Here is a 27,746-nt window from a genome sequence, read left to right on the forward strand (position 1 = left end):
GCCTAACTATGTTGCGTGTTTCCTTTCATCAGCTTCGGGGCCGTAGCATCTCGCAGAGCATGATTAGCGTAAGCGTGGAATCCGCACCGCTGGGGGCTGCAGGGCGAGCTTGAAGCCTGAAGCGCATTCAACAATGTCCCTGGCAGGGTGCACCTTTCTCAGCCTCACACCACTCAGCTTGCAGTCCTCTCTCTGGCCCTGTTTTCTTCTTTTTCTTTCATTTTTTTCCCCGTTTTTTCTTTTTTCAGTGGCCTTTGTTGTTTTTTTAAGAGATAGGGTGGTTTTTGAAGATTTTTTCTCCTCCTTTATCAAAGCTTTTACAGTACTGGAACATTTTTGGAGGTGCATGTTGTGAGTAATGCTGAATTGCATCTGTAGCTGTTAATGAGCTTACAGAGACATACATCATAGTGGAGGTTTGCTTTTTGGGGGTTTTCTTTTTAGATTGTTACATCCTTTCCTGTTTTTTACCAAACAATTTGACTTGATGACACTGATGTCTCTGCCTTTAGCTCCCTTCAGTCTCCTTCCAGCAGGTAAACAGTGACTAAAGCAGGTCCTCGCAGATTCATCCCTCAGGTCTGAATATGTAATCACTCTTAGATCTCAGACATGAAAGACTTTCGTACATCTTCCTAAAAAAAATGCCCTCTGAGGTGCCAAGTTGTGTTTTAAATGGTGAGATGTTGAGAAGAGAGGCAAAGTCTGTGAGGAAATAATGGCTCATGATTAGGTAGGCCTTGAAAGAAACTGCTGACTTTGTGTAAGCCATTTAACACATTTCTGGATTAACATTTCTGTCATCGTGGTGATAAGTTTACATTTGCACAGAAACTGAATGACACAAAGTCTTCATTGCCAGGGAAAAAGGCCCTCATCTATATAGTCATGAAAAGATCACTCACAGTTATCACTTGACTTTCATTCAGTAAGGTGTACAGCCCTCTTTTGTTCACCTTCATTCGGTTTAATACTAGCTAAAAGAACTTATAGGCTATTTTTAAGAAGATAATCTAATCTACACACTCTAAGTCATCCTTGTCAGGGTGAAATTTTAGGAAACATTCTTAGGAAACATTCTTACAGGTTCTTACTGGCCTGTCGGGTGAAATCTCAGGCCAACAACCAGCAACCATATGTTTAAGGCCCGCATCAGAGGCTGGATGAACTGAAGCGGCCATCCTGAGTCTGTAAATTTTATTCTACAGCTTTGCTGACATCTAGTGGTCAAAATTGAAATCACACTGTTTAAAAAATGCACACACAACCACCGTATCAGGTTAAATCACTCCGCTTAAAAACATAGTTCTGGGGGGGGGGGGGGTGCATTTTGTAATTACAGGTATCCCGTCATGGTCGGGTCCGTTTTGTCCGGATATAATTATAATATACTTATAATATATGGTTGATATGTGGATTAAATACATTATTTAATCTCAAGACGTTTGTTGAGAAAGTCGATGAAACTCAGTAGCGTATTAATTTTTTCAGTGATGCGGCCTATAAGTACATTGTGCACATTTCATTTTCCTCTTTGACCGGCACACCTGCTGTAAGAGAAAGTTAGGACGGTTTATAATAAGAAAAAAAATAATATAAAGTGAGTATTCTTAGTTAATACCATACAACATGTGTTGAAAACGACAGTAAATGTTGAGAGTGACTCTTAAAGTTGATATTGAAATCGATTAATGATAGCCTTACCATTAATGGGCAGATGTTAATTAGCTAAGGCATTGGTCTGTATTTATTTGACAAAAACGCTACAATTTAAAGTCAAAATCTTGGATAACGCATGCAATTAATGTGCAAACAAGAATGCCACATTTTATTCTGTAAAACAAACGTACACAAAAATCAGATTTCTCGTTAGCATGTGGTCATTAGCTAGCATCAGGTTTAACGATTCTACTTGATCTCAAAATGGCGGCGGGGTAAAAGTAGAGGGCCTTGATGTTTTTGCAAGGGTAAATTTTGGTTGGCAAAAATTAATTGCATTTTTTTTAATCGCTGAAAATTTAGAGTATCGCTTTTCATCAGCCGCAAAAATTGAGAGGGGGCGAAAATGACTGGCAGAGCACGAGCGAGATCCAGAGGAAGAGCGCGCGGGCAGGAGACTGCAGCACCTGGAGCGGTAAGAACACCTTTGAATTTACAGTTAAATAATCCTTTAAAAAAATCATATTCCTATTACACGCTGGTTAACTACTTTGATTCAGCAGGGGACAGTGGTGCATACAATTTAAGCCGCATGGCCATTAGAAAGACAACAGGCTGATATTTACTGTGCCAAGCCTTATATTACCCAATGGTCTGTATCTTTAATGTCAACAAGTTATTATGTTTTTTTTTGTTTTGTTTTTTTTTTTTTTTGTACCCCTCACCCGGAAAAGGCTGATAGGATGTCCTCACACCGCTGGGCATGCACGGGACAAGTTTGTGAATTCAAAACTGGAGAAGGAAATCATCTAGGCTTTTCAAATTGGTACCATAAAAGGTTGAGGGATGGCAGTGCCGACCAGGGTTTTAATAGTTTTGCAATTTTCATTAGTTTTTGTTTTTATTTAGTTTTGACTTCAGATTTTCAATTTTATATCAGTTTTAATTAGTTTTTACCAATTGTTTGCTATAGTTTTAGTTGTGTTTGCAATAATTAAGTGTAACAAAATCCCAGTTTCATCATATCAATCATTCTCTTCTGCTTATCCTTGGGTATGTTGCTATTCCAGCTACCATACCCTGCACCCTGGACAGGTCGCCTGTCTGTCGCAGGGCTAACATGCAGAGACAGACAACTCGCATTCCCACCTATGGGTTCTTTAAATAAATAAATAAATAAAGGCAGATGAACAACCATTGATACCAGGCAACTATAAAATGTATATCTTTGCTCCAATGAGACTATTAACTCTTGCAGCACCGGGTATTCGTAATTTTGGTTCAAGTGAATTGATAAACTTTTTGAAGGTAATTGACTCACACAGTTGTGTAGATATCCCAGTCCTGTTGTCTCGGGATGCATCACGCTGCCTTGCCTGGGGTTAGCTTCTGTTTTCTGGGGATGAGGGTTGAGTGTGCTCCCTTACCTTCTCAAGGTAAGCTAGGTTAGCCTTCTTGTGTGAGCTTTTCAAGTGCACTTTAAGGTTTGTGGGATTTTTTCCCCTTTAGAAATGTCCCTCATAATTTGTCTGTTTCCACTACAAGACACTTGCTTTATCCAAAACACAGTCATATTCAAAGTAATCCCAAATTGGACTCTGGCACTTTCTTCCGACTTTTCCTGACATGATTCTGCGTGTGGATGGAGCAGCAACACAGACGACTCGACTAACGTACTTGCCACCTGCTGGCATAATTAGACACAGCAAGAAAAAAAAATCTGTAAACTAAACTTCATTTTCACCCCAGACTATTGTATGACACGCACACATCAATGAAAACTAAACACATTTTTGCTATAAATTCAGTTAATTTTAGTTAGTTTTGTGAACATTCATTCCAGTTTTAGTTAGTTTTCCTTTTTTTGTTTTTATTTTTTATTTCTGTTAACGAAAATGTTTTTTCACTTCTAGTTTTCGTTATTTTGTTAGTTTTCTTTAACAATAATAACCTTGGTGCCGACTGCCAGTATTTTTCCCTCTATACTGAAATTTGCCTCAAACACTCACCAGCAGAGTTGCTCCATTTGTTTTTGTGCTTGTATTATCAAGATCTACCTCACTACATAAAATACCTTGAAGTAATTAGCTGTTAACCCATTCTGTATAAATAAAATAGAAGTGACTCGTGAAACTAAGAAAAATTATGTGTCAGGACTGCATTTCTGCATATTTTTGTCACAGTGGGAATTCTCCTTCTCATTATCCACAGGACTCACTGTTGTCATTGCCCATACTCTTTGAAAAAGACATGTACTGCATAAAACATGCTCAGCATTTCATTTACAGAACGTAATTGTTCTTCTCACCTGTTAAAAGTGAAATGGCACACAGTGGCAGTCATTTCTAAAGTTGGACTTTAAATCTGAATTTTTCCAGATTAAAATGATTTTACTTAATTTTGTCTCACCCCGTTGCATAAAATGCAGAAACAAGCCGAGGTGTGAAAAACATTGTTTTCCAAGCGTAATTCTTTATTTACTACAGAAAATATTGAGAACTTGCAGCATTAATGTGCTGTGGAAAATGTAAAGGGAAAACATTCTCTCTGGTATATTCATCTCATTCTTGGATGCGCACATTAAAAGTAATTGTCAAAAATGTGTCTGCAGAGTTAAGTTCCTTCTCGTGAAAAGAATGACCATGCTTAAAGCGACGTCACTTCTCCGACCTTCTTTTTGTTTTGTTTTTTTCTTCAAGAGTCAGTCCCAAGAGCCAGCACCAGCAGCTGCCCCTCCCCCAGAGGCGGGGGACCTGGGTGGTAGAGGGAGGCAGAAAGGTGCTCCAGGACCCTTCAGTGCAGAAGGTGCAGTCAAACAAAAAATCGAGCTACATTTCTTTTGTTAAATATTTTTGTTTGTCCTTTCTTTACTCCATTTATAAGTAAAGTTAAAAATGTAAACTGATGAGGACTGCACTACAGAGGAAACATCTCTTCTAATTGTGGAAAGAAATAAGACAGTCCCATTCGATAACACTTTCTGTGCATTGCTAGAAATGTAAAATGCAGATTATATATTTGTAGACCGACACTATTGCGTTGTTGTTTTTTACATTCATATTAGTGCATGTGGACTGTTAACAGTCTTCATTTGTTTTCATTAGCTCTTCTACAGATTTCAGCTGGATTTCAGCAGGTGAAGCTTGGAGAAAGAGGTGGACGCCGCCGGGATTTTCATGATGCAGGCGTTAACACGAGGCAGGCAATGGAGCATGTGAAGGAATCCAAATGCGGTCAGTAGTTTTAAATCGAAACGATGCCAAATGTAACTTTCTGTAATCTGTGTTGAGGTTTGAAAATTACTACTTAAATTCTGTGTGTTCACTTCCACAGGAGTAACTGGTAATCCCATTCAGCTGACCGCAAACTTCTTTCGCATCCTGTCCCGCCCTCAGTGGGTTCTGTATCAGTACCATGTGGACTTCAAACCACAAATGGAGTCGCGACGCCTGAGATCTGCGCTCCTCTTCCAGCACGAGGAAACACTTGGCTCAGCACGGAGCTTCGATGGAGCTCTGCTTTTTCTGCCGAACAGATTGCACAGCAAGGTACTGTGATGCTCCAAACATCGCGTGTTATGAAGAAAGTGTTTGTGCACGCAGATGAAATTGCCTGTTTGTTATCATTGTAAAAAAAGTTTTGGTTTCCATAAATCAGTCAGCCTGAATGATCAGGTTGGTGTTAATCTCTTGAGAGATTGGAGTTATTGATTGCAAAACACTGAATTCCTGTAATTCTTTCAAAGTAGTAGTTGTTATATTATAAATGGCACAGGAGTTGACAAAGGCGTTGCTTGGTGGCTTGGAAAGTTGTGGTCTTTTGACAAGCCTGGATTTTCCTCTTATTGAGTGTCTAACCCTCGTGTTTAGGAGACTGTGGTCTATAGCGAGACCAGAAATGGAGAGAAGGTTCAGATAACAATCACCCTGACAAATGAACTGCCACCCTCTTCACCAGTGTGCATTCAGTTTTACAGTATCATATTCCGAAGGTAAGCTTTCCACCTTTCAGAGCTTCTTTTTAAAAAGTGCTGCGCAGCAATATTTTTCGAATGCATCTGCCAATTTAATGAAGTGATTTGCAACTGATTCGTAGTTTATGATTGTTGATCGGTAAAGTAAATAGTTGCGTTTAATTGCAAACATTTTGATGTTGGTAAAACTCACCAAAGTATTTTTGATGACTGGAAGCTTTAATGTCTTGTTTAATTTCTACAGGATTTTGAGAATTCTCAACATGCAGCAGATTGGACGCAACTACTACAGCCCCAGTGATCCCCTTAACATCCCACAGCACAAGTATAGTTCTTTTGTTTTTTGTTAAAATTTAAGACCTAACATTAACTGCACAAGTTTTTATATGTATCAACATGAATGAACTTATAATTTTTCTCAGTACACAGTAACATCAACCGTCTGCAGGCAAAGTCCTCACAGTTTTTGCCAGGGTTTTTTTTTTTTGGGGGGGGGGGGGGGGGTTTGCTTATCAACAGGCATTTAAAAAAAACATTACGAGCTAAAACAATTTCCTCTAAAACCTGATGGTGTCGGTTAGATAAATGTCAAAGTAAAAGCAATGTATTCTTAACTGTTTTAGAAGTTACGTAATTTTAAAAAATAATAATTATTATTTATATTTAAATTTTTATGCTAGGTTGACCATCTGGCCAGGGTACACCACCAACATCTTGCAGTACGAGTCATCTATCATGATGTGCACTGACGTGAGCCACAAGGTGCTGCGCAGTGAGACGGTCCTCGACTTTATGGTCAACTTGAGGCAGCAATGTGGAAGTCAACGCTTCACTGAGATCTGTGAGAAGGAGCTTATCGGGCTCATAATCCTCACAAAGTAAGATTTGAATTTAGCATCTTGTTTTTGTACTTGTGATGTGTATCACTCTAATGCAGGGGTGTCGAACTCCAGGCCTTGAGGGCCTGTGTCCTGGAGGTTTTAGATATCACCTTGGGTCAACACACCTGAATCAAATGATTAGTTCATTACCAGGCCTCTGGAGAACTTCAAGACATGTTTAGGAAGTAAGTTAGCTATTTAAATCGGTTGTGTTGGATCAAGGACACATCTAAAACCTGCAGGACACCGGCCCTCGAGGCCTAGAGTTCGACACCTGTGCGCTGATGCATTAGTTTCACAGTGCTTATGTGTAATCATGTGACTTACTACTTGTGTTTATTTCCAATGTTTAGGTACAACAACAAAACCTACCGGATTGATGGTATTGCTTGGGATCACACTCCCAGCAACACATTCAAGAGGGGAGATGCTGACATTTCCTTTAAGAACTACTACAAGAGTGTGGGTATTGTGCACTCAACATTAAAAAAACAAAAAACAAACAAAAACCCTCAAGTTCTCATTACATGGACAATGACTGGCAAAGGCAAATATAAGAAATGCAGCACATGGAGCTAAAATTATCTAACTATTTAAAGGGCTAAAATTCAGATTGTGCAAAATTTAAGAAAGAATTTGGATTTATTGTCACTGGTGCAAAGTTTTTAAAGTGCTGCAAGTAGTAACTTCATGGTAAATTGTCTCAGCTTCAGTCCGCACTCAAATATTTATACTTCCTGTTCTTAGCAATATGGCCTGGACATCACTGATGAAAACCAGGTGCTGCTGATCAGCTATGTGAAGAAGATGGGTCCTGCTGGAGCGCCACCTCCTGGTCCAGCCATGCTTATCCCAGAGCTGTGCTACCTAACAGGTTTAACCTTATTCTGTGCCGTTTGGCCCTTTTCGGATAAACGTGCCTCTTTGTTCATCTGCAGGCATCTGTAAATATACGCTTCACGTCTAAGGACCTCAGTCCGTCTGCATTAAAGTTATAATGCTAATCTTACAAACATGTATGTACCACTTTCAACAAGGTACAAGTCAGAAATGTTTGCAGTTAGATTCACTAATAGTAATCCACAAGAAGGTATTTAGTTGGTTTATTCTGATACCTGAAACCTTGACCTCAGATGTGTTTTACAAGGAAGTTGTTTTATTATAACTAACATTTTGATTGGTTGTGTTTAACAGGCTTGACTGATAAGATGCGGGCTGATTTCAGCATCATGAAGGACTTGAGTACCCACACCAGACTGACCCCAGAGCAGAGGGAGGGACGCCTCAACAGATTTATCACTAATATACAGAGGTAGGTGACAGTCACTAGTGTAATCAGAATCAGAATAGAAATAAATGGATTGTTTTGAGTTATTGCCTAGGTGGTCTTTAATAGCTAGGCAATAATATATAAAACAATGATTTAGTGTTAACACTGGACTTGTCACATCTATAGTCTGCTTAAGAGGAGAGGTGATTTTTGAGGCATATATTTTCAATTGATTATGACAATTAAAGCTCTGAATTTTTTCCCTAGAAGTTGTCTTCATCTCAGACACACTTTGGGTGTTCTGATAATATACACAAACGTTGACTGCAAATTTCTTCATCATTATGTTCTGTCTGTAAGATTCCCGGCTTTGATTTACAGCTTAAATTATTTCACAGGAACGCTGACGCGCAAGCCGAGTTGGACAAGTGGGGACTCAGCTTTGATAAGCAACTTCTAAATCTGGCTGGCAGAGTCCTCCCTGTGGAGAGGATTTACCAGGGGTCAAGATCGGTATGATTTCTTCTTCTCAGTTAATTAAACAGATACATTTAAGGGCTCATTTAATATGTTTAATATAATTATCACATAGTATGACTACAACCCCTGGGCCGCTGACTGGGCCAAAGAGATGCGTGGATTAGCTGTGATGAGCGCTCCTCCGTTGAACAACTGGCTCCTCTTTCACACCCGTCGTAACTGCAATGAAGCCAGTTCTCTTCTACAGACCCTCAGCAGAGTCTCAGGCCCACTGGGAATCGCCATGGGAAAACCTGTCATGTTAGTTTAGCATTTTTAAGTATTTCTGCAACACTTTTTTTTTTTAATCACAATGGACTGTCATGTATGTAAAGTGAAATTTTTGACTGTAACACTTGTAGGTTTTTTTTCTTGTCTTTTAATTCACAACCATTATCGTGCATCCTTGTTTTTCTGTAGGATACAGTATGAAGATCATCAGGAGTCTCTCCTCGCAACCCTGCGGCACAGTGTTGGACCCCAGATAGAGATGGTTGGTGATGTGTGAAGTGCACACACTCTTGTACATTTACATTTCAGTTTTCAGGTCTAAAATGGTTTTAATGAACCACATTTGCACTTAAATGCTCAAATTGTAGCCATTTTTTATAACTGACAGAAACTGCAGGTCAGTGTATTGTAGTTATGTCACAATGCATTTTTGTCATCGGGGATCTTAATTTTGACGTTTCCCAAAGCGGTACCAGACCTCAGGGTGTTTCTGTTTTTTAGGTGGTGGTAGTCCTCCCCAACAACAGGAAGGATAAGTATGACAGCGTTAAGAAGTTCCTTTGTGTGGACTGCCCCACTCCCAGCCAGTGTGTGGTGGCCCGTACCCTCAGCCGACCTCAGGCACTCATGACTGTAGCTACAAAGATTGCGCTGCAGATGGCTTGCAAGATGGGAGGGGAACTCTGGAGTGTGGAAATCCCTGTAAGTCCCACACAAACTAAATACTTCAGATGTCAGAGATTAAAGTTTAAGGTGTTTTGGAAAGCAAAGAGTAGTAACTTTTGAATTGATTAAACTTTCTGGTGCTTTAGATGAGAATGTATTTTTTTTCTCATCCAAAACTGGTTTGATTGGGTTCACAATGCCTCTGACTGTCCTTGGGATGACACTTTAAAAATAGATCCCAGGTTTGATCTCTGGAGGTGCAAAAATCATCTATGGTTCTGTAGCTGTCCAACATTAAGAAAAAGAAAGAAAATCTGCTAAGTCATACACAGCTACCTGCTGTGGCAACCCCTTGTGATTTTGTCATGTTTGTGCAGCTCAAACAGCTGATGATCGTGGGCATCGACTGCTACCATGACACCGCTGCTGGGAAAAGGTCTATTGGTGCTCTAGTGGCCAGTCTCAACCAAAGCATGAGCAGGTTGGTTTCTGTAACTGAGGTGGGAATTCACACTGGGAGCAGTGCAATGCTCTCGGTTATGTTCAACATGTGCAAACAAGGCCTCACTTGGCGTTGTGTGTGTGTGTGTAAACCATGCCTTTAAATGCAATAGTACAGTTAATGATTCAAATGTTTTTCAAGGTGGTTCTCAAAGTGTGTGCTGCACCACAAAGGTCAGGAGATCATGGATGGGCTGAAGAAGACTTTGAGTGGCAAGTTTCTTTTGTCATTTCAAAAACTTTTACTTTTAAATACACAGAGGATCTCAGAAACTGTCTTAACACTTTGTTTTCCAGCTGCCCTGAAAGAGTATTTGAGGTTCAATGGCTGTCTGCCTTCACGCATCATCGTTTACCGAGACGGAGTGGGGGATGGGCAGTTGCACAGTGTGGTGAACTATGAGGTTCAGCAGATCATGGACTCCATCAAGTCAATGGGGCAAGACTACAAGTGAGTTTTTCCATCTCCAACGGTTATGGTGTTTTTTAAATCTCTCTAAGAACCATTGCCCTTAGAGGCAGTTAAATTTGCACTGTGGGGTTATTGATAACACAAATGGTCATACATGATTCCTTCCTTTGATTTGAGAATTGTAAGGACAGTAAAGTAAAATGACTGGTTGGACGTTTTTGTAGTGCTGTTAGTATTTATTCTTGAGCATCAAAAGAACAAAGTTGAGATTATTTAGTAGAAGTGTCAGGTTTTCCCAGAGCCTCTGTCCTTTTGTTGTAGCCCAAAGCTGAGTGTGGTGGTGGTGAAGAAGCGCATAAGCAGCAGGTTTTTCGCCCACATAAATGGCAAGGTGTCCAATCCTCCTCCTGGCACCATCGTTGACTCAGAGGTCACCCGGCCAGAGTGGTACGTCTTGTTTTGAGGGGGGGGGGTTTGTTTGTTTGTTTTTGTTTGTTTTTTTTAAGCTGTTAACGGTCTTTTGATATTTACATAGGAGCAGTTGTATTGTGACAGTATTGTTGCATGTTTGTTTTCTAGGTATGACTTCTATATTGTGAGCCAGGCTGTTCGCAGTGGGAGTGTCTCACCAACCCACTACAATGTCGTGTATGACACCAGTGGACTCAAGCCAGATCACATGCAGCGGCTCACCTACAAGCTCTGCCACATGTACTACAACTGGCAGGTAGGCTGGCATCAGAGTGACCTTTTTGAGTAGAAATTTTTCTACACTGAAAATGTTGTCTTCATCTAACCTGGTCATAATCTGGCGTCTTTCTCCGCAGTGTTTTTAAGGAGTTTTCATTAAATGATGACATTTTTGAATGATCGACTCTAATTTAAAAATTTACAAAGCAATACAATTTAATTTTAATGGAGGGAGAATATCAGTCAAAAATCAATGAGTGATATAATTATTTGATCCCCTACAACTCAGCGAGAATTCTGACTCAAATTGGCAAATTACAATCAATGAGTTCAAGAGTGTCTAATTATAAAGCACACCGGTCTACAGAATCAATTTCTTCAATTAATTATATTTTTCAGTAATTGAAAAAGAACTGTCAAAGGACAACGGGGACAAGGCTGGAATGGGATGTAAGAAGGTGACAATTACTGGTGCAATTATCTGGAAATATAAAATGACCATCAGTTGCCCTCGGTTTGGAGCTCCACATACGATCTTTGCTCATGGGGTGCACAAGAAAGGTGGTCATCAGCACAAAACTACATGCCAGGAGCTTGTTAGAGATCTGAAGGCAGCTGGGACTACGGACACCAGGAAGGCACATGGCACACCCATCTTAAGTTCGCCAGTGAACAACTAAATGATTTAAAGAAGGCTTTGAAAGTGCTGCGGTCAGATGAAACCAAAATTGAGCTCTTTGGCATCAGCTCAACCCGCTGTGTTTGTAGGACAAGAAATGCAGAGTATTACCAAAGAACATGATCTCTGCAGTCAAACATGAAGGTGGAAACTTTGTACTTTGGAGGTGTTTTTCTGATAAGAGCACAGAAGACTAAAGGTGGGTCCAAATTAGGGCTGCCACAAACGATTATTTTGATAGTCGACTAGTCACCGATTATTTTTGCGATTAGTCGACTAATCAGATCATGCATCCATTGGACGTGCAACGTACAGCTTATTGCACCAGCAGCATCTGCTCTTATATAACTATCATTAGTTTACAGCTTTAAGTGTTTAAGTTATGTGCTAACTAAAAATAAAGACAAGATGATAGTTTATTAAATTTTAATGAAATCTGCAGATTGTTTCGGTGGAGTTTAATAAACTCAGCTGTTGCTCCTTGCTATCTAAAATATAACAGGACACCAGAGTATATTCTCGCGCATCTCACACTTCAGATAATCAGTTGTCTGCTTGATGTTTATTCTGCTGTGTAAAAACTATAACTTTAATCTCAGCCAAACCGATTTACTCAGGAACAAATAAAATACAAAAAAAAAAAAGCCAAACGATAACATTTTTAAGTTATCTAAGTGACTTATATATGTTTAACCTGAGTAGTGAAAGACTACTCAGGTTAAACGACGCCGTTGGGTTTGAAAAATCGTTTTCAAACCCAACGGCGTTGGGTTTGAAAACGATTTGCTGGGAGTCCAGTGTTCTCACCGGCTCTGGTGAGCCTTGAACCCAGGCTCGCTATCGAGCTGGTGGGTAACAGACGTTTGGTGGGTAACAGAGCGCTTTTGAAAATATGTGGTGTCTTGATAAACTGAGCAGATATTTGAAGTTTACACAGCTACATTCTCGCCTGAAAATATGTTAAACGTTTATTTTGTGACCCAGAAAGAATAAGAGTAATATTAAAACTAACTAGCTGCCGCCATTGTTGAAAATTGAGCAGGGCCGCGCTACAAATTCTGGGACACAGCTTCTTCTTCGAGGTTTAACGGCAGCTGGCATCCTTGTACATGCAGTGCTGCCATCTTCTGTTTCAGTCCGTTATTACACTCTTAAATACTACTACTTATTCCTGCGTCTTTTGGGATCTTACAAAGCTTCCATCGACGCGTCAACTATTAAATTAGTCGTTGATGATTTTGATAGTCAACTAATTGTGGCAGCCCTAGTCCGAATCAGTCTTCCAGCATGATGATGACCTAAAACATACCGGCCAAAGAAGTAGTGTATTAAGGTCATTGAGTGGTCTAGTCAGTTTCCAGACCTCAATTGTATAGAAAACCTGTGGAGGGAGCTTAAGCTTTGAGTTCCCAAGTGGCAAATGAGAAACCTAAAGAATTTAGTTTCTGTAAAAAGGACCGGGCCAAAATCACTCCAGAGATGTGTGCAAACCTGGTGACAGACTATACGGCTGTACTGGCCAAGAGTTCCTTCACCAAGTACCCACTTGTGTTTTACTTGTGTATCAAATACTTTTTTTTCACTCAGTGACATGTGAATCCATTCATAACTCTGATGTAATGGGTTTTTTCTATATTTGTTAAAATGAAACTGCCATTAAAATTAGACTTCATTTCTGGGTAAGTGAGCAAACGTATAAATTCAGCAGGGATCAAATAATTTTCCCCGACTGTGTAAATGTCACTGACTTTGGCATTGTGTTGGTCATGCCTGATTGTTTTTCTTTGTTCTTTAGGGGATCATCAGAGTGCCCGCTCCCTGCCAGTACGCCCACAAGTTGGCTTTCCTTGTGGGTCAGAGCATCCACAAAGAGCCCAATATGAAACTGGATGACCAGCTTTTCTACCTTTAAGGATAAAAAGGCCCAGAAATTTGCATAGAAAATCTTATTTACTCATTTTTGTTGTTTGAGGTTAGTTGTTTCGGAGGCAAATTGAATCCAATAGTTCGATCAGTTATACTTTGAGGATCTGTTTGGGAAAAGTCTGTATTTGTTGAGAATCTATAATCTTTGGTTTTGTTATATTTTGTTATATTGCTGCAAATGATGACAATAAATCTGAGTTTGTAATTCCTGGCATTTCAAAGCAAGTCAGTCCAATATTACATTACAAAATATCAAATTTATTTATTTTTTTTATATAAAAGATTGCACATGCACACCCACACAATAATTTGTAACCATCAATATAGGCTGATAATTCTTATCATAAAGCTAGCACACAGTTGCAGACTTTTAAACAATATGGTCTTCAAGACACCATGGGGAAAGCTTAAACTGTTTGATTATAAATTTAAATATACAAAAAAGGCAGTCTGAAAATCAAGTATAAACATTTAAAAACAATTTTACAAATGGACAAAGTACAAAAAGAGCAACAGTCACTCAAAATGAAGAGAAGCAATGTCTGAGGAAGTGGTCCGTAAATAGGAAAAAAGTGTTCATCAGTTTACTGTAGGTGCAGATGGCGGTCTGGCCGAGAATTGTACAGAAAGCATCAGAATGTTTTGCATACATTCTTGTCTCTTTTTTTTTCTTTGTTTTTGGCAGTTTCAGTTTCAACTCTTGTGTATAGAAAATAGTCTAGATTTAAACGGCATGGGAGGATGAAATGGGAAACTGAATGATGTAAGGTAGGAGGAGGTGGACTGTTCCATTTCACGCACAAGGATGGACATCTGCACAATCCCTTAGGGCAGCTTTGAAAATACATTGGCCTTCAATTCATTGTACATTCACTACTCTACATTAAGGTGTAGATATATATAGATATATATCGATATACAGTACTTGTATCCTGCACCAACATAAAGTGGGACACTGAACAGGCATCACTGACGGATTGGCTTGAAGAAAAGTATTTCAGATCGAATATATTTTGGGTTAGGAGGGGCAGCATAGAGGTAGCCTTGTGTCTCACTGTTTACTAATGTGAAGTCATCAAACCTGTAGCATTTAGTGAAGCTTAGAAGTGTTGCATGTTAGAAATCCACCGCAGTACGATGGCTGATTTGATCTGCCGATGCCATATCGCACAGTAACTATTTCTTTAATGCAACAGTGAAGTCTGTTTCTACTGTAAAGTCATGTTTTAATTTGGGAGTATATAGTATCAACTTTTAAAAGAATCTCCATACATATGAATTTGGTATAGGGGGAGAATTTTCAAAAGTTTTTCTAGGATTACAAATATGTTTATTTTTGAGAGGTTTAACAATAAATGGACGACAACACTGGAGACTTGAATAGTTCTACGTAAGCTCTGTCGCATGGAAACAACAGTCACACAATACCCTGCATGTCACAAGTTGGGATTGACATTTGCGAACGGCTTTTATGAAGTAACATAAATGAATAGTAGGCATGAAACTGCATGCTCTACCGGACAAAGTACGACCCATTGTGCAATTATAAGGCAAATACATGGAGGTTGGATATACTAGGCATTGTCATTTAGGCTGATTTGACTGCAAAGACCCTGTAGTAAATACAGTATGTGCTTGTTGCTGACACGTCTCTGGGGAGGGAAATATGCCTATATCACAGCTGTTGAAGTAGGGCAGAAGAGAAGGAGTTAATTCTGCTGATTTGTCAACGTTTACTGCACAGTATGTCAGCTATGCTGACTTAAAGTACTGCATGCTCCAGGTTCCACACTAACCCCGTTGCATTGTATGCGATCTGAAGGGGCCAGGAGGGAATGTGCTGAAGTAAAGCATGCAAACCTTGTGTACAATTTACGACTGGCTGTTTTGGACTAGCTCAAGTATAGCCACTCAAATCCATCTTCACATCAAATTCAAACAGGACTCCAAGGTTTAAGCGAGCCCTCAGTATTTGAACGACATTCTGGTTTCTGTGTACAACACACTTGACTCATGATGTCTCTTAAGTGTCGCACTTGACCAAGCAGAAAATGGAAATCGCTGCAGGCTCCGTCTTTCCTTTCTACAGCAAAATCTCATCAGCCAGAGAGTTGGAGGTAAGATCACTACATCGTCCGACATTATGAGGTCTTGGGACCGTAATATGAAATGTTTTTGAAAATATGTAGTGGATACTGTTCAACAAAGTACAAATATTCTAGTGTACAACAGATGTAAAAGAATAAAGCATTTGCTAAGCTCACAAATGCCACCTGTCCACTGCATTTGGATGAGTTTGTTTTTAAAACACTACAAGGATATGGCTGACACTCTCCAAGTATGTCAAGAAATTATTTTACAGCGCCAAGTCTTTGCAATAGTTTCTTCCCTTTGGAGAGCAGTCCCTTTTTCTTTTTGGAGGAGTACATGTCCATTGGGGCCCTGATGGGACTGCCGGGCCCCACGGTGGCGGGGCCAGAGCCAGGGATGTGTGGACGCACTGTGGAAGAGGCTGCTCTTCTGGGCGGACCCGATTTTTCCAATGGAACCTAATGGGAGACCCGTAAGGGACAGTTGAGGGTGTTAAAAAGCCAACCGTCTCTAACACCTCTGTCACTACTCCCCTCCTTCTCTTAAGTCCTGTCTCAGCTGGGCCAGCATAGCTCTGAAGTCTACTGCCCTCCCTGGATGTTGACCCACCCCACCCACTCTGTCAGGTAGAAACAGTGTTTGTACATATAGCTTTTTTTTTTAATGAAGCTGCTATGAATAAACTACAGGAACATGGAATTTTAGACTTGACATTGACTAACTTCCACATCAGTTTAAGGTGACAATATTTCCCAACACTGTCTGTCAAAGGCGGGGCAGTTCCTCTCACATAAAAAGATACATTTGCATTTTGGGACAGATCTACATCACATTCACCTTCCTCCCTCTTACATATACATATTTACTGATACAACTGGGTTACAGAGAAACTACCAGCCACTCTTCCTTTTCTGTAATCATGAGCTAAAAGGCTCCTTTAAATTGCACTTTGGGAAGACACAGGACAAAAGATCACATTTGTACGAAGTTGCGTTTATATATATACATGTGTCAACGCACAGTAATTTACACACGGGTAAAAATGAAGTGTGATTTTGAAAGCTAGTCTACGTGACCTTTGAGAGAAAATTGTTTGTCCAATTACAAGTCAAAGCACAAAATAAAATGCACCACTGCTCAGAGTCAGGCTTCCGCCTTGGCATTTTAGCTAAATGCTAATGCAGCTGTTTTGCACGGCACCTTCAGTGCCATTTGCAGTGGTCACTGTGCAGCAAAAGTTGCATAGTCTCACTTGAATTAAGAACCAGTTCTTCCTAAGAAGAGTCAACTAGCTAATCTTGGTTCACAGGATTAGGACTGATTTGAAAACCAGATCACAAACATGAAAAGGCAAAAAATAATAATAATAATAGCAAAAACCATCCTAAATTTGGCTACAGGAAGAAGAAAAAACGTGACAATTTGAAGTGTAAAACCAAACAAGCTTGTTTAAAATGTTTATTTTTGTGAATGTGGTTTTGCATAGAATTGCTCGATTTTTCTGCTTTTCCTTGATTTTACTGTATATCTAATTTGAACTGTTATTTTCCAGATTTGAGGGTCGCTGTGCAACAATGGCCTTTTAGCTTACCATGACTTACAGCAGGAGACTTGCTTCAGGAGACGGACATTGTCATGTACAACACTCAGAGAAACAACTGAAGATACCACACCTTTTTTGTCTAATGCATTGGCTAGGGTTTCTATGTCCTACCAACAAACAGCATCAAGTTTTTTGGTAACACAGAGAAGTTTCCTAAAACAACCTACAGGAATGTCATACAAAGTATACATGTTGCATACCAGAAACTAAGGGTACCCATGACATCTGCATTAGACGAGGGGAGCGTAATCTTGGTATCCTCAGTTGCTCACTTACGTGACGGAAACAGAGCCTTTAAGGTGTGAAATGAACACTCTTCTTCTGTTTTGCCAAGCAGGTGAGGAAAAGAAATAAAACAAAAAAATATGGTGATGGCATTTCAATAGTTTGCACTATGACAATGGCAAATTAGAACACAAGGAAGGAAATATCTAATGACACCTATTAATATATTCTTTTTTAACAATTGCATTATTTGTTAAAACACAAAAATAACATCACATATTTACATTTAGTAAAGAGTTACTTCTGAAATGATTCTCTGATGGCAACATAGGCTAAGTGACCTTTGCGTGCTACTTTACAAGAAAGCAATTTACAAAACAAGATGTTCAGGAGCAGATACAAAAAGTTGAACTACACTAGACTCATCTTTATATAAAATGATCAAGAGTTCATGCATCTGGACTATATACCATGCTGAGCTACACACTACATAGTTCATCTTTCAGTACAACAAAACTATTTACTCTATTAGAAATGACTTAAGATCAAACACAGAATATATTCATAAAGCATCTGTCAGAATGCTAAATACACATGTGCAAAAAAAGGTGTTAACGGATCTTTTCCCAGACATGACATGACAAGTAAAAAGTCACAGGAGCTTCTTGCCCTTTAATTTTACTCTCATTGAGAATGCTTTATGAATACAATATATCCATGTATTATACAATGCAGAACTCCCACTCCCACCCACAGCAGTGAACATGAAAAATAAAATACCTCTGTCTTAAAATTTCATTTTTTTTTCTTTTCATCAATTTCTTAGACATCTATTTATTTACAGTGTAATGCTATAAAGTCAGAAATCCCTTTTTGCTCAATGAGACACACACGCACAGACACAAAACTAAAGGAGATAGAGGGAACTGAAAACAGTAAATGGATGACAGAGCGCTAGTACTGCGAAGGAGCATGTACCCTTTTGGTCTTTATCCGTGCTGGAGTGTCCTGGGGGTACCGAGATGGTGAGTCAGTGAGAAAAACCTCTACATCATCAGGCACTTCTTCTAGAAAGTTGGAAGGAACAAGTCCCTTGTGTCCATTGAGCTCACCCTGTGGAGTACATGAGGACAGCGAGACTCACTGTGGTGTATTTAACTTTCAATTTTTACCTTGTGCTTTAAACGTTTCTCCGCGTAGCAGGGATGGAGAATTTCAGCGGCAGTAAAACTGAGAAACTTAAGGAACACTCGCCAGCCACTTTATTAGTTACACCTTTTCAGCTTCTCATCAGCGCAAATATCTAATATCTAATCATGTGACAGCAGCTCAATGCTAAAAGGCATGTAGATAGGGTCAAGACGAGCTTTGGAGGTTGAGGACAAAAAGTATTTTAAGTGATTTTGAACCTGCCATGGTTGTTGATACCAGAGGGGCTGGTCTGAGGATTTCAAACAATTGCTGATCTACTAGGATTTTTCCAACAACCATCTCTAGGGTTTAAAGAGAACGATCTGAAAAAGAGAAAATATCCAGTGGGCAGCAGTTCTCGGGGGGAAAATGCCCGTTGATGCTAGGAGTCAGAGGAGAATCACCGGACTGCATTCGGCTGATGAGGAAAGCAACAGCTGGTTATGACCAGCAAATGCAGAAGAGCATCTCTGGATGCACAACCAGATGGGCTTCAAAAACCCAAGACCACACTGGCAGCCACTCCAGCAAGGAAACTGAGACTATAATTCACACAGCCTCACCTAAATTGATCAACAGAAGAATATTATTATGTTGTCTGGTCTGATGAGTCTCAATGTCTGCTGTAACATTTGATGGTAGAGTCAGAATTTGGCAGAAACAACATGAAAGCATGGATCAGACCTGCCTTGTATCAACGCTTCAAATTGGTGGTGGTGCAATGGTGTCGCTTAGCATCAGGTCACCATCATTTAAACACTACCTGAGTAGTGTTGCAGACCATCCTAATCCCCTTATGAACACAGTGTACCCATCTTCTGATGGCTGCTTCCAGTGACATAATGCATCGTGTCAGAAAGCTCAAATCATCTCAACTGGTTTCTTGAACACAACAATGAGTTCACTGAACCCAAATGACCTCCACAGTCAGCAGACATCAATCCATCACAGCACCTTTGGGATGTGGTGCACGACATGGATGTACAGACAACACATCTGAAGCAACTGTGTGATACTGTCATGTCAATATGGACCAAAATCTCTAAGGAACATTTCCAGAATCGTCTTGAATCTGTGCCACGAAGAACTAAAGCAGTCCTAGAGCAAAAAGAGGATCCAACCTGATACAGGAAGGTGTACCTAATAAAGTGGTTGATGATTGTTTTCCTCACTATTAATTTCCTTCTCTGCCAAGCCTGTTCTTGTGTTGCAGTTTTAGGCCAGTTAATCCTTCATTATATTCCTTCATTCTCACATAACCATCTTTAGATGCGTGTTATCGTTTTCCTTTGACTGCAGGAGAACCCTCCTGTGTTTGACAGGATCTTGGTATCATATGTTCTTTCACAAGAAAACAATATTATGATTGATTGATTTGATCATTTGCATAACTGTATCAGGGAGAAATCTGATCACTGACACCTAAAGAAGCATCTTCAGCTGTGAGAAATCTGGCCAAGATCTCAATGCCTGGCTTTAGTCTGGGATTACATGAAGACAGAACCTAAATCCGCCATGAAAGACTGTAATTGCAAATTGGTTCCTGTAGACAAAAGGTAGTCTGCTACAGTAAAGCATATTCTATACCGTATTTTTCAGACTATAATGCACACTTAAAATCCTTTAATTTTCTCAAAAATCAACAGTGTGCATTATAATCCGGTGTGCTTTATGTGTGAATTTTGGTTGTGCTTACTGACCTCGAACCGATTTTATGTGGTACACGGCACTCAAAAATCTGTCAAAAAATGTTTTAGTACGACTTTGGTAAGTTACAAAGCCGCACTGCTTGATGGATTGTCGGAGCATTACGGCTACCATAGTCAGGAGCCTTGCGGAATAATCTGGGTCCAAAACTCCCTCCGCTTCAGGTTCCAAAGTCAAACGAACACTGTGGCATCACTGAGAGTTAAAATCATCAGCGTTGCTGCTTTACCAGGTGTAACAATCAAGTAACAATTAAATAACATCCAGGCATCCATGAAAACAGAATTTATTAAATTTAACGGCGTTAGAAGTTAGCAGGAAGTTAGCTCGCTAGTTTCCATCTAAACATGATATAGCATGATCTGACTGAGAAATTTCTGAAAAATTAAAACGTACAGCTCTGCTATCACTTCCAACATAAATGAAGACAGAAAACTAAACAGTAGTGACTTTTGTACGGTTACTGAAGTTGTGCTAGCTGGTATATAATGATGTGCTACGTGATCGCTAGCGACACAGCTATGTTAGCATAACATAAACAGTGAGGCTGGAGGATGAATGCTAACTTTTTTCTACTCGATAAAAGTTAACGTGAGGGTTCCCAATGGTTAGGGACAAATGTAGTCGCATGGCAGGATACTGTAAACATACCAAACTGCAGCCGGGAGAACAACTGAGATAATCCAGCCACAATACCAGGTTAGTCAATAAAATACTTCAACAACATGGCAATAGAGCAGCTGCAAGAGAATTCAACATTAATCAGTTAATGGTAGGGAAGTGGAGGAAGCAAGAAGAATGAGTTGAGTAAAGTTTGACTTATCTGACTGTTTTGTTTTGCTTAATGCGCCTTATAATCCGGTGCACCTTATGTATGAAAACAGACACGTTCATCGACAGTGCGCCTTATAATCCGGTGCGCCTTATGGTCCGAAAAATACAGTAAATTAATTTATAAAGTGCCCCAAAACCTTTAGCTGAATCGCTTTTTTTTGTCCATAAACCTCGTATTGCTTTTTCTTCTGGTCAGCTCATGTGAATTCTGTGTACTTACATAGTAAAATCCATCTTCATCTATTTCACCAAAAACTGTGATGACATCACCGGCACAGAAAGTCAGTTCAGTCTGTCAAAGAAGAAGAAGAAGAAAAAAAAAAAAAACAGCATTACGACATGTTTAGCCCATCTCTGTCCGTCAAAGCAAGCGAGCACTCTCCAAAACATCCAGTTCTCGGGCAGTGTCATGAGTTTGAAATGCTTTTGCTTCCTTCTCCAAATCACTGTGATGCATCTTAAACACTAGTGTCAATTCAGTCTCAGCACTCAGGACTGTTGCAACTGTTAATGCATCAAATGTTGTAACTTTGAAGACAGGATTGCAGCACACTGGGCACATCTCTTTTATGGGATTCTGGAGAACACATAAACCAAACAGCGCATGTGCACAATATGTAGGAGAGCGGTCGACACAAAAGACCAAACCAAGGAGGGGAGATGCTGGCTCAGGCAATGCATGTGAGGGGCTTTAATTCATGATCACCGAGGAGAGGACAGAGGGCTGTGGCCTGGCATCCGAAGCCCACCTCCTCTTTTGCACTCCAACAAACGGGTGGGGGGGGAAGAAACACACACAGAGCAGACAATACCGTACCCTCCTAACCCTCACTCACCTCCTCATTCAGTCTGTTGCCTTCATACTGTGTCGGTGGCAGTGCCAATAGAAAGGTAAGAGTAAGTGAAATGGGGGGAGGGGCCAAAAAAAAAAAAAAGACAGCACAAGCTAACACAGCGCTAACTCCTCAGATAACCTCACCTGTGCACATATTATCCAGGGAATAATAATAAGGGAATAATTCCACTTTGTCTTAAAGAGTTTAACAAGAAGATTAATACAACTTCGTCTGTCTGTTAAATAAGACCAGGGTGCCAGGTGAGCAATCGTCTCCAGGGCTGAAATATGAAGCCAATCCAAAAATGGGTAGTTTCACATTTTTTAATGGGAGAACAGTGGTTGAAGACCACAGGATGAGCAAAATTATTGCGACTGAACACGGTGAACTTGCAATCTCAAGTAATCTGCTTCGAATACAGGTACCAGTTTTCACTTGCAGTCAGCTGACGTCTTCAAAAGGAGGCGCGTCAAGATGGCAATAAAATGGCAATGCGACCGAGTCAGTCTGCTGTCAATTTCCCCCTGAATAGGGTGAAGTTGGCAAATGCATCCAATCTGTTTGTAATAATACGGCAATTAACTGTGATCTGCACACAAAGAAACTCAATTAAACTGAAATACACATAAACTTGGCAGCTGCTTTACAACTGAAAGGGAGTGTTGTTGGTGGGCAACCAGTTGGTTGCCACCAGCTACTTGTGATTGGTTTCCAGCAGCAAAAAATTAAATGCAATGACTAAACACATTAAGGGTTACAGTTCTGCGTGATTAAGGGCTTATGTGCTTCAACTGAACGCAGCTGTCTGTCAGGGATTACATAACCTAACCGAAGCCAAAAAAATGGACCTTTCATGCCTTTAACCCAATTATCTGACAAATAACAGCCTGCTACACAGTGAACTGGATATCTAAGGAATTTTTCTCCATTTTTTAGGAACCTGTTGAAAAGTTAGCTCTGAAATTTAGCACCTCGCCCTCTCATTCAAGTGTGGTTGTGAAGCTCCTAAAAGCCAAGATGGTGGTAAACCTAAACTCATGAGCATACTTAACGTAACCTAAGATAAATAAAGGTCGACACAGATTTGTTTTTTAAACCAGAAATATGTGGATCCCTCCCTGCAGCCTCATGTCTGTTCATTTTTAACAGACAGACATGACTGTGGAATCAATCTTCTCATGCAACTCTTCAACACAGTGAGCATTTCTCAAACGGTCAAAATATTCCTTTAAATGCTAAACCATGGAAAAAATACTAGCATTAATAGTAGAATATAATCTCTCATTGCCTGCACGACTCAAAATATTTGGTGCTTTTTCTGCTTTTACGCCTCTGTGACAAACAATGATTGAGACATAGCGGAAAGCTGGAGCTGCGGGGGGACGGTACCTCGACGTCAACGTTAGGGGAGCTCTCTCGGGGGTCGTAGTCATACAGAGCCACCATTCTTCGCGTGGACATCGGATGCTGACGCCCGCTTCGCCTGTTTCTTTCTAAGAAGAAGAAAAGCAGAATGCAGATAGAGAGACAAGAATAATCACTGGTAAGAAAGTAAAAACGGAACTGGGTGTGATGACCAATGACCATACATAATGCTCGTGTAAGACCATGTGCCTTCAGTTTAAAGTGTGTCCATGTTAGAATGACAGAAAATATAATACATGTATTCAAAATCATTATATCTGGAAAACCCCTTGAGATATACCATCTCATTTTCAAGAGGGGTACAAAAATTTAGCCCACAGATGAATAAAGATGGTGAAGAGTGAAAAACAAGCAGTAAAGATGAAGCGGAGAGCTTAAGAGCATCTCGCTGCACACAGACCTCTTTTGGACTTTCTGGACCTGCGATTTATTGAGCGGCCATCTTTGAAACGGTCACAGTTCACTTCACAGGAAAGCAGAAAAACATAATTAAGCAGGGAGAGTAGAGGAAAGGAGAAGCGAGTCAGTAAAAGACAGTCCAGTGTATCATTAAGTTGGCTAGATAGACACAAAGGTTATCAGGGCAGAAGGAAGAAGAAAAGTCAAATGGTCATTTAGGAGGAAAAGAAAAACATGTCTCACCTAACTTCTCCACAGGAGTGTTAAGTGGGAGGAAGCCCTGTTTAAGGAGCTGGTCCATCATTTCATCGTCTTCCGTTTGGATCTCAGAGACCATGTTACAGGGGATCAGACCCACTCGATCTCGGATCTCTGCCCTGTAGAAACCATCCGTGTCTTTGTTCCCAAACACCTAAAAGAACAATTATCAGAGTCAAAGGGCAGATACCATGAAACTGACAGATTAGGAGCAGACAGCTTATCCGGTCTTTAAGTCTGACGCCATTTGCCGTGTCTGGGCCCAAACTCCACTGCCGGTCCCCAAGTGAAACGATCACTGCGGCATCACTTAAAATTTGAAAATTGTCTAAATTCTTTCATCTCTAATAAAATGATCAGTGTTGCTGCTCTACCAGGTGTAACAATTAAGTTTAACATCCAGGCATCCATGAAAACAGAATTTATTAAATTTAACAAAGTTAGCAGGAAGTTAGCTCGCTGGTTTCCATCTACATATAATATATCATGTTCAGACTGAGAGATTTCTGAAACAAATTCATACGTTCAGCTCTGCTATCACTTTCAACATGAATCAGAATCAGAATCAGAATACTTTATTAATCCCAAAGGAAATTAGGGTTACAGCAGGCAGCATGCTAATGGCACATGCGCACTTACAAAGGAACCTTCTGACCAACTTTACACAAACATCACATTGGGGAGACATGTCAGAAAGGTAGGCTGATAGGAAAAAAACAACGAAAATACATAACATGAGGTAAGAGGAGGACAAAAAAAACTCCACTCAGACTGAGCTCCTAGTGGGAGAACAGTTTGATAACAGAAAAAACACCTCAGCACAAAAAGCACATGACTATCAATACACCATAGAAACACAAGACAAGCAACAGGGGCGGGTAAAGGGTAAGAGAGAGCCGGTGTAGACAGCGCATCCGGTCCTGCAGCATGTCTGTGCTGGTCCAGTCGACTGCCATCTTCCCCGGTAGGGCACAAGCATCGAAGGCGTTTGGAAAGGGAGGGGGGATCAGTGTGTGCATATCAGTGTATGTGTGTGTGTGTCCAGAGTTCAGCTGAGACAGTGTCCTTTGCCCCGCCAGGCTAAGTAAACAGTCTTCCAGCCAACCCAGGTGGCCTTGCATGGAATGGGGGGAACAGTCTAAACACAGTCGTTATCAGGGTGTTTTGTTCAGCTCCAGCCTTGAGGCCGCAGCTGGCGCCGAAGGGGTCTCCGCATAAAGGATGATGGTTTTTACTTTAGTGCGAACAACTCATATGAATTTTAAAGCTGTTCTAACAGTCCAACACTGGTCTCTCAATCTCCCGTTGGAGAGCCGTGAACTTTCTATGATGTTATCCAAACTTACGTTCTGTGATGTTGTCATTCTTTTTGCTCAAAGAGCAGGTTCTGAGAACTCACGACCGCAGTGCACTTCCCCAAGATGTGATCGAATTTGTGCTCAAAGGTGTTATTTGAGCTAGCCCCTCCAGATGTAATCCAGTTTTTCACTCAGAGGTCTTGTTCTGAGTATTCACGGCAGCCGTGCGTTCTCCAAGATCTTCTCCGTGCTGCACTCAATGAGCCCATTTTGAGAAACTCACGCCTCGTCCCATCATTTCAATCCCAGCGGGCAGCCTTGTGGAGGTTTAAACAGCGGGTTCCGCTTCCTTAATTCTTCGATAAGCCAGGGCCAAGCCAACTCCGATCAGCAAGAACCCTGTTATCATGGTTCCGAATACGTAGATATCCTCAGCAGTCAGGCTCACCCAAGCCCAGACTTGTGTCAATTGCATTCAGAGACCAGTTGATCAAATCCATAATTCCTCTTTTAGGTTTTAGAGAACAGACTGTGAGAGAGTGTTCCAGGGAAAAGTAAGTAAAAACACAAGACAAGATAAGGACATAAGAAGCTAAGCAGGGAAGATAAGGGCAGGAGAGGAGAAAGTGCGACCGCCTTCGCTGAGAGCCAAGTACGTACAGTGGGGCAAAAAAGTATTTAGTCAGCCACCGATTGTGCAAGTTCCCCCACTTAAAATGATAACAGAGGTCAGTAATTTGCACCAGAGGTACACTTCAACTGTGAGAGACAGAATGTGAAAAAAAAAATCCATGAATTCACATGGTAGGATTTGTAAAGAATTTATTCGTAAATCAGGGTGGAAAATAAGTATTTGGTCACCTCAAACAAGGAAAATCCCTGGCTCTCACAGACCTGTAACGTCTTCTGTAAGAAGCTTTTCTGTCCCCCACTCGTTACCTGTATGAATGGCACCTGTTTGACCTCATCATCTGTATAAAAGACACCTGTCCACAGCCTCAACCAGTCAGACTCCAAACTCCGCCATGGCCAAGACCAAAGAGCTTTCAAAGGACACCAGGAAAAGAATTGTAGACCTGCACCAGACTGGGAAGAGTGAATCTACAATAGGCAAACAGCTTTGTGTGAAAAAATCAACTGTGGGAGCAATCATCAGAAAATGGAAGACATACAAGACCACTGATAATCTCCCTCGATCTGGGGCTCCACGCAAGATCTCATCCCGTGGGGTCAAAATGATCATGAGAACGGTGAGCAAAGATCCCAGAACCACACAGGGGGGACCTGGTGAATGACCTGCAGAGAGCTGGGACCAAAGTAACAAAGGTCACCATCAGTAACACACTACAACGGCAGGGAATCAAATCCCGCAGTGCCAGATGTGTTCCGCTGCTGAAGCCAGTGCATGTCCAGGCCCGTCTGAAGTTTGCCAGAGAGCACATGGATGATACAGCAGAGGATTGGGAGAATGTCATGTGGTCAGATGAAACCAAAGTAGAACTTTTTGGTATAAACTCAACTCGTCGTGTTTGGAGGAAGAAGAATACTGAGTTGCATCCCAAGAACACCATACCTACTGTGAAGCATGGGGGTGGAAACATCATGCTATGGGGCTGTTTTTCTGCCAAGGGGACAGGACGACTGATCCGTGTTAAGGACAGAATGAATGGGGCCAAGTATCGTGAGATTTTGAGCCAAAACCTCCTTCCATCAGTGAGAACTTTGAAGATGAAACGAGGCTGGGTCTTCCAACATGACAATGATCCAAAACACACCGCCCGGGCAACAAAGGAGTGGCTCCGTAAGAAGCATTTGAAAGTCCTGGAGTGGCCTAGCCAGTCTCCAGACCTCAACCCCATAGAAAATCTGTGGCGGGAGTTGAAAGTCCGTGTTGCTCGGCGACAGCCCCAAAACATCACTGCTCTTGAGAAGATCTGCATGGAGGAATGGGCCAAAATACCAGCTACTGTGTGTGCAAACCTGGTAAAGACCTATAGTAAACGTTTGACCTCTGTTATTGCCAACAAAGGTTATGTTACAAAGTATTGAGTTGTATTTTTGTTATTGACCAAATACTTATTTTCCACCCTGATTTACGAATAAATTCTTTACAAATCCTACCATGTGAATTCATGGATTTTTTTTTCACATTCTGTCTCTCACAGTTGAAGTGTACCTCTGGTGCAAATTACTGACCTCTGTCATCATTTTAAGTGGGGGAACTTGCACAATCGGTGGCTGACTAAATACTTTTTTGCCCCACTGTATAATGAATGAAGACAGGAAAGTAAACAGCAGTGATGTTTGTAGGGTTACTGAAGTTGGGCTAGCTGGTATTTATTGATGTGCTATGTGATCGCTAGCGACTCAGCTCTGCTAGCATAATATAAACAGTGAAGCTGGAGGATAAACGCTAACTTTTTTCCACTTGATAAAAGTTAACTTGAGGGTTCTCGATGGTTAGGGACAAAT

General features: G+C 40.7%; 2 protein-coding genes across 6 annotated transcripts in view; one reads left to right on the top strand and one right to left on the bottom strand.

The window, feature by feature from the left end:
• Positions 1-1,479: 1,479 nt before the first annotated feature.
• piwil1 (piwi-like RNA-mediated gene silencing 1) lies at positions 1,480-13,612 on the top strand. Its single transcript, XM_085179161.1, has 21 exons — positions 1,480-1,600; positions 2,023-2,134; positions 4,359-4,464; positions 4,764-4,892; positions 4,993-5,207; positions 5,529-5,650; positions 5,877-5,957; positions 6,313-6,510; positions 6,867-6,975; positions 7,261-7,387; positions 7,708-7,825; positions 8,182-8,296; positions 8,376-8,563; positions 8,723-8,795; positions 9,035-9,235; positions 9,577-9,680; positions 9,843-9,913; positions 9,998-10,151; positions 10,434-10,559; positions 10,692-10,839; positions 13,277-13,612. The coding sequence occupies exons 2-21, from the start codon at positions 2,066-2,068 to the stop codon at positions 13,391-13,393; spliced, it is 2,571 nt and encodes an 856-aa protein (XP_085035287.1). The 5' UTR covers positions 1,480-1,600; positions 2,023-2,065; the 3' UTR covers positions 13,394-13,612.
• Positions 10,585-27,746, bottom strand: part of rimbp2b (RIMS binding protein 2b) — a 108,381-nt gene continuing 91,219 nt past the window's right edge. For 4 of the 5 annotated variants that reach the window (XM_085179156.1, XM_085179157.1, XM_085179159.1 and 1 more), the window contains 7 exons: positions 23,962-24,130; positions 23,720-23,782; positions 23,284-23,387; positions 21,895-21,921; positions 21,279-21,350; positions 18,305-18,439; positions 15,779-17,422 (listed from right to left, as the gene is read on the bottom strand). In XM_085179156.1, coding sequence (XP_085035282.1) covers positions 17,396-17,422; positions 18,305-18,439; positions 21,279-21,350; positions 21,895-21,921; positions 23,284-23,387; positions 23,720-23,782; positions 23,962-24,130 — 597 coding nt within the window. In that variant the 3' untranslated portion in view covers positions 15,779-17,395. Of the gene's footprint in view, positions 17,423-18,304; positions 18,440-21,278; positions 21,351-21,894; positions 21,922-23,283; positions 23,388-23,719; positions 23,783-23,961; positions 24,131-27,746 lie in introns of all 5 variants that reach the window. The other variant, XM_085179160.1, reaches the window with a different exon arrangement.

Source organism: Neolamprologus multifasciatus, chromosome 12, assembly GCF_963576455.1.
Source record: "Neolamprologus multifasciatus chromosome 12, fNeoMul1.2, whole genome shotgun sequence".
Taxonomy (NCBI): domain Eukaryota; kingdom Metazoa; phylum Chordata; class Actinopteri; order Cichliformes; family Cichlidae; genus Neolamprologus; species Neolamprologus multifasciatus.

What these genes read in the sequence shown, in the direction of transcription:
- piwil1 (XM_085179161.1), top strand. Translation starts at nt 2,066, where the DNA reads ATGACTGGCAGAGCACGAGCGAGATCCAGAGGAAGAGCGCGCGGGCAG. An exon ending in AGGACCCTTCAGTGCAGAAG is followed by an intron (nt 4,465 to 4,763) that starts GTGCAGTCAAAC and finishes TGTTTTCATTAG; the next exon opens with CTCTTCTACAGATTTCAGCT. An exon ending in TCTGGAGTGTGGAAATCCCT is followed by an intron (nt 9,236 to 9,576) that starts GTAAGTCCCACA and finishes ATGTTTGTGCAG; the next exon opens with CTCAAACAGCTGATGATCGT.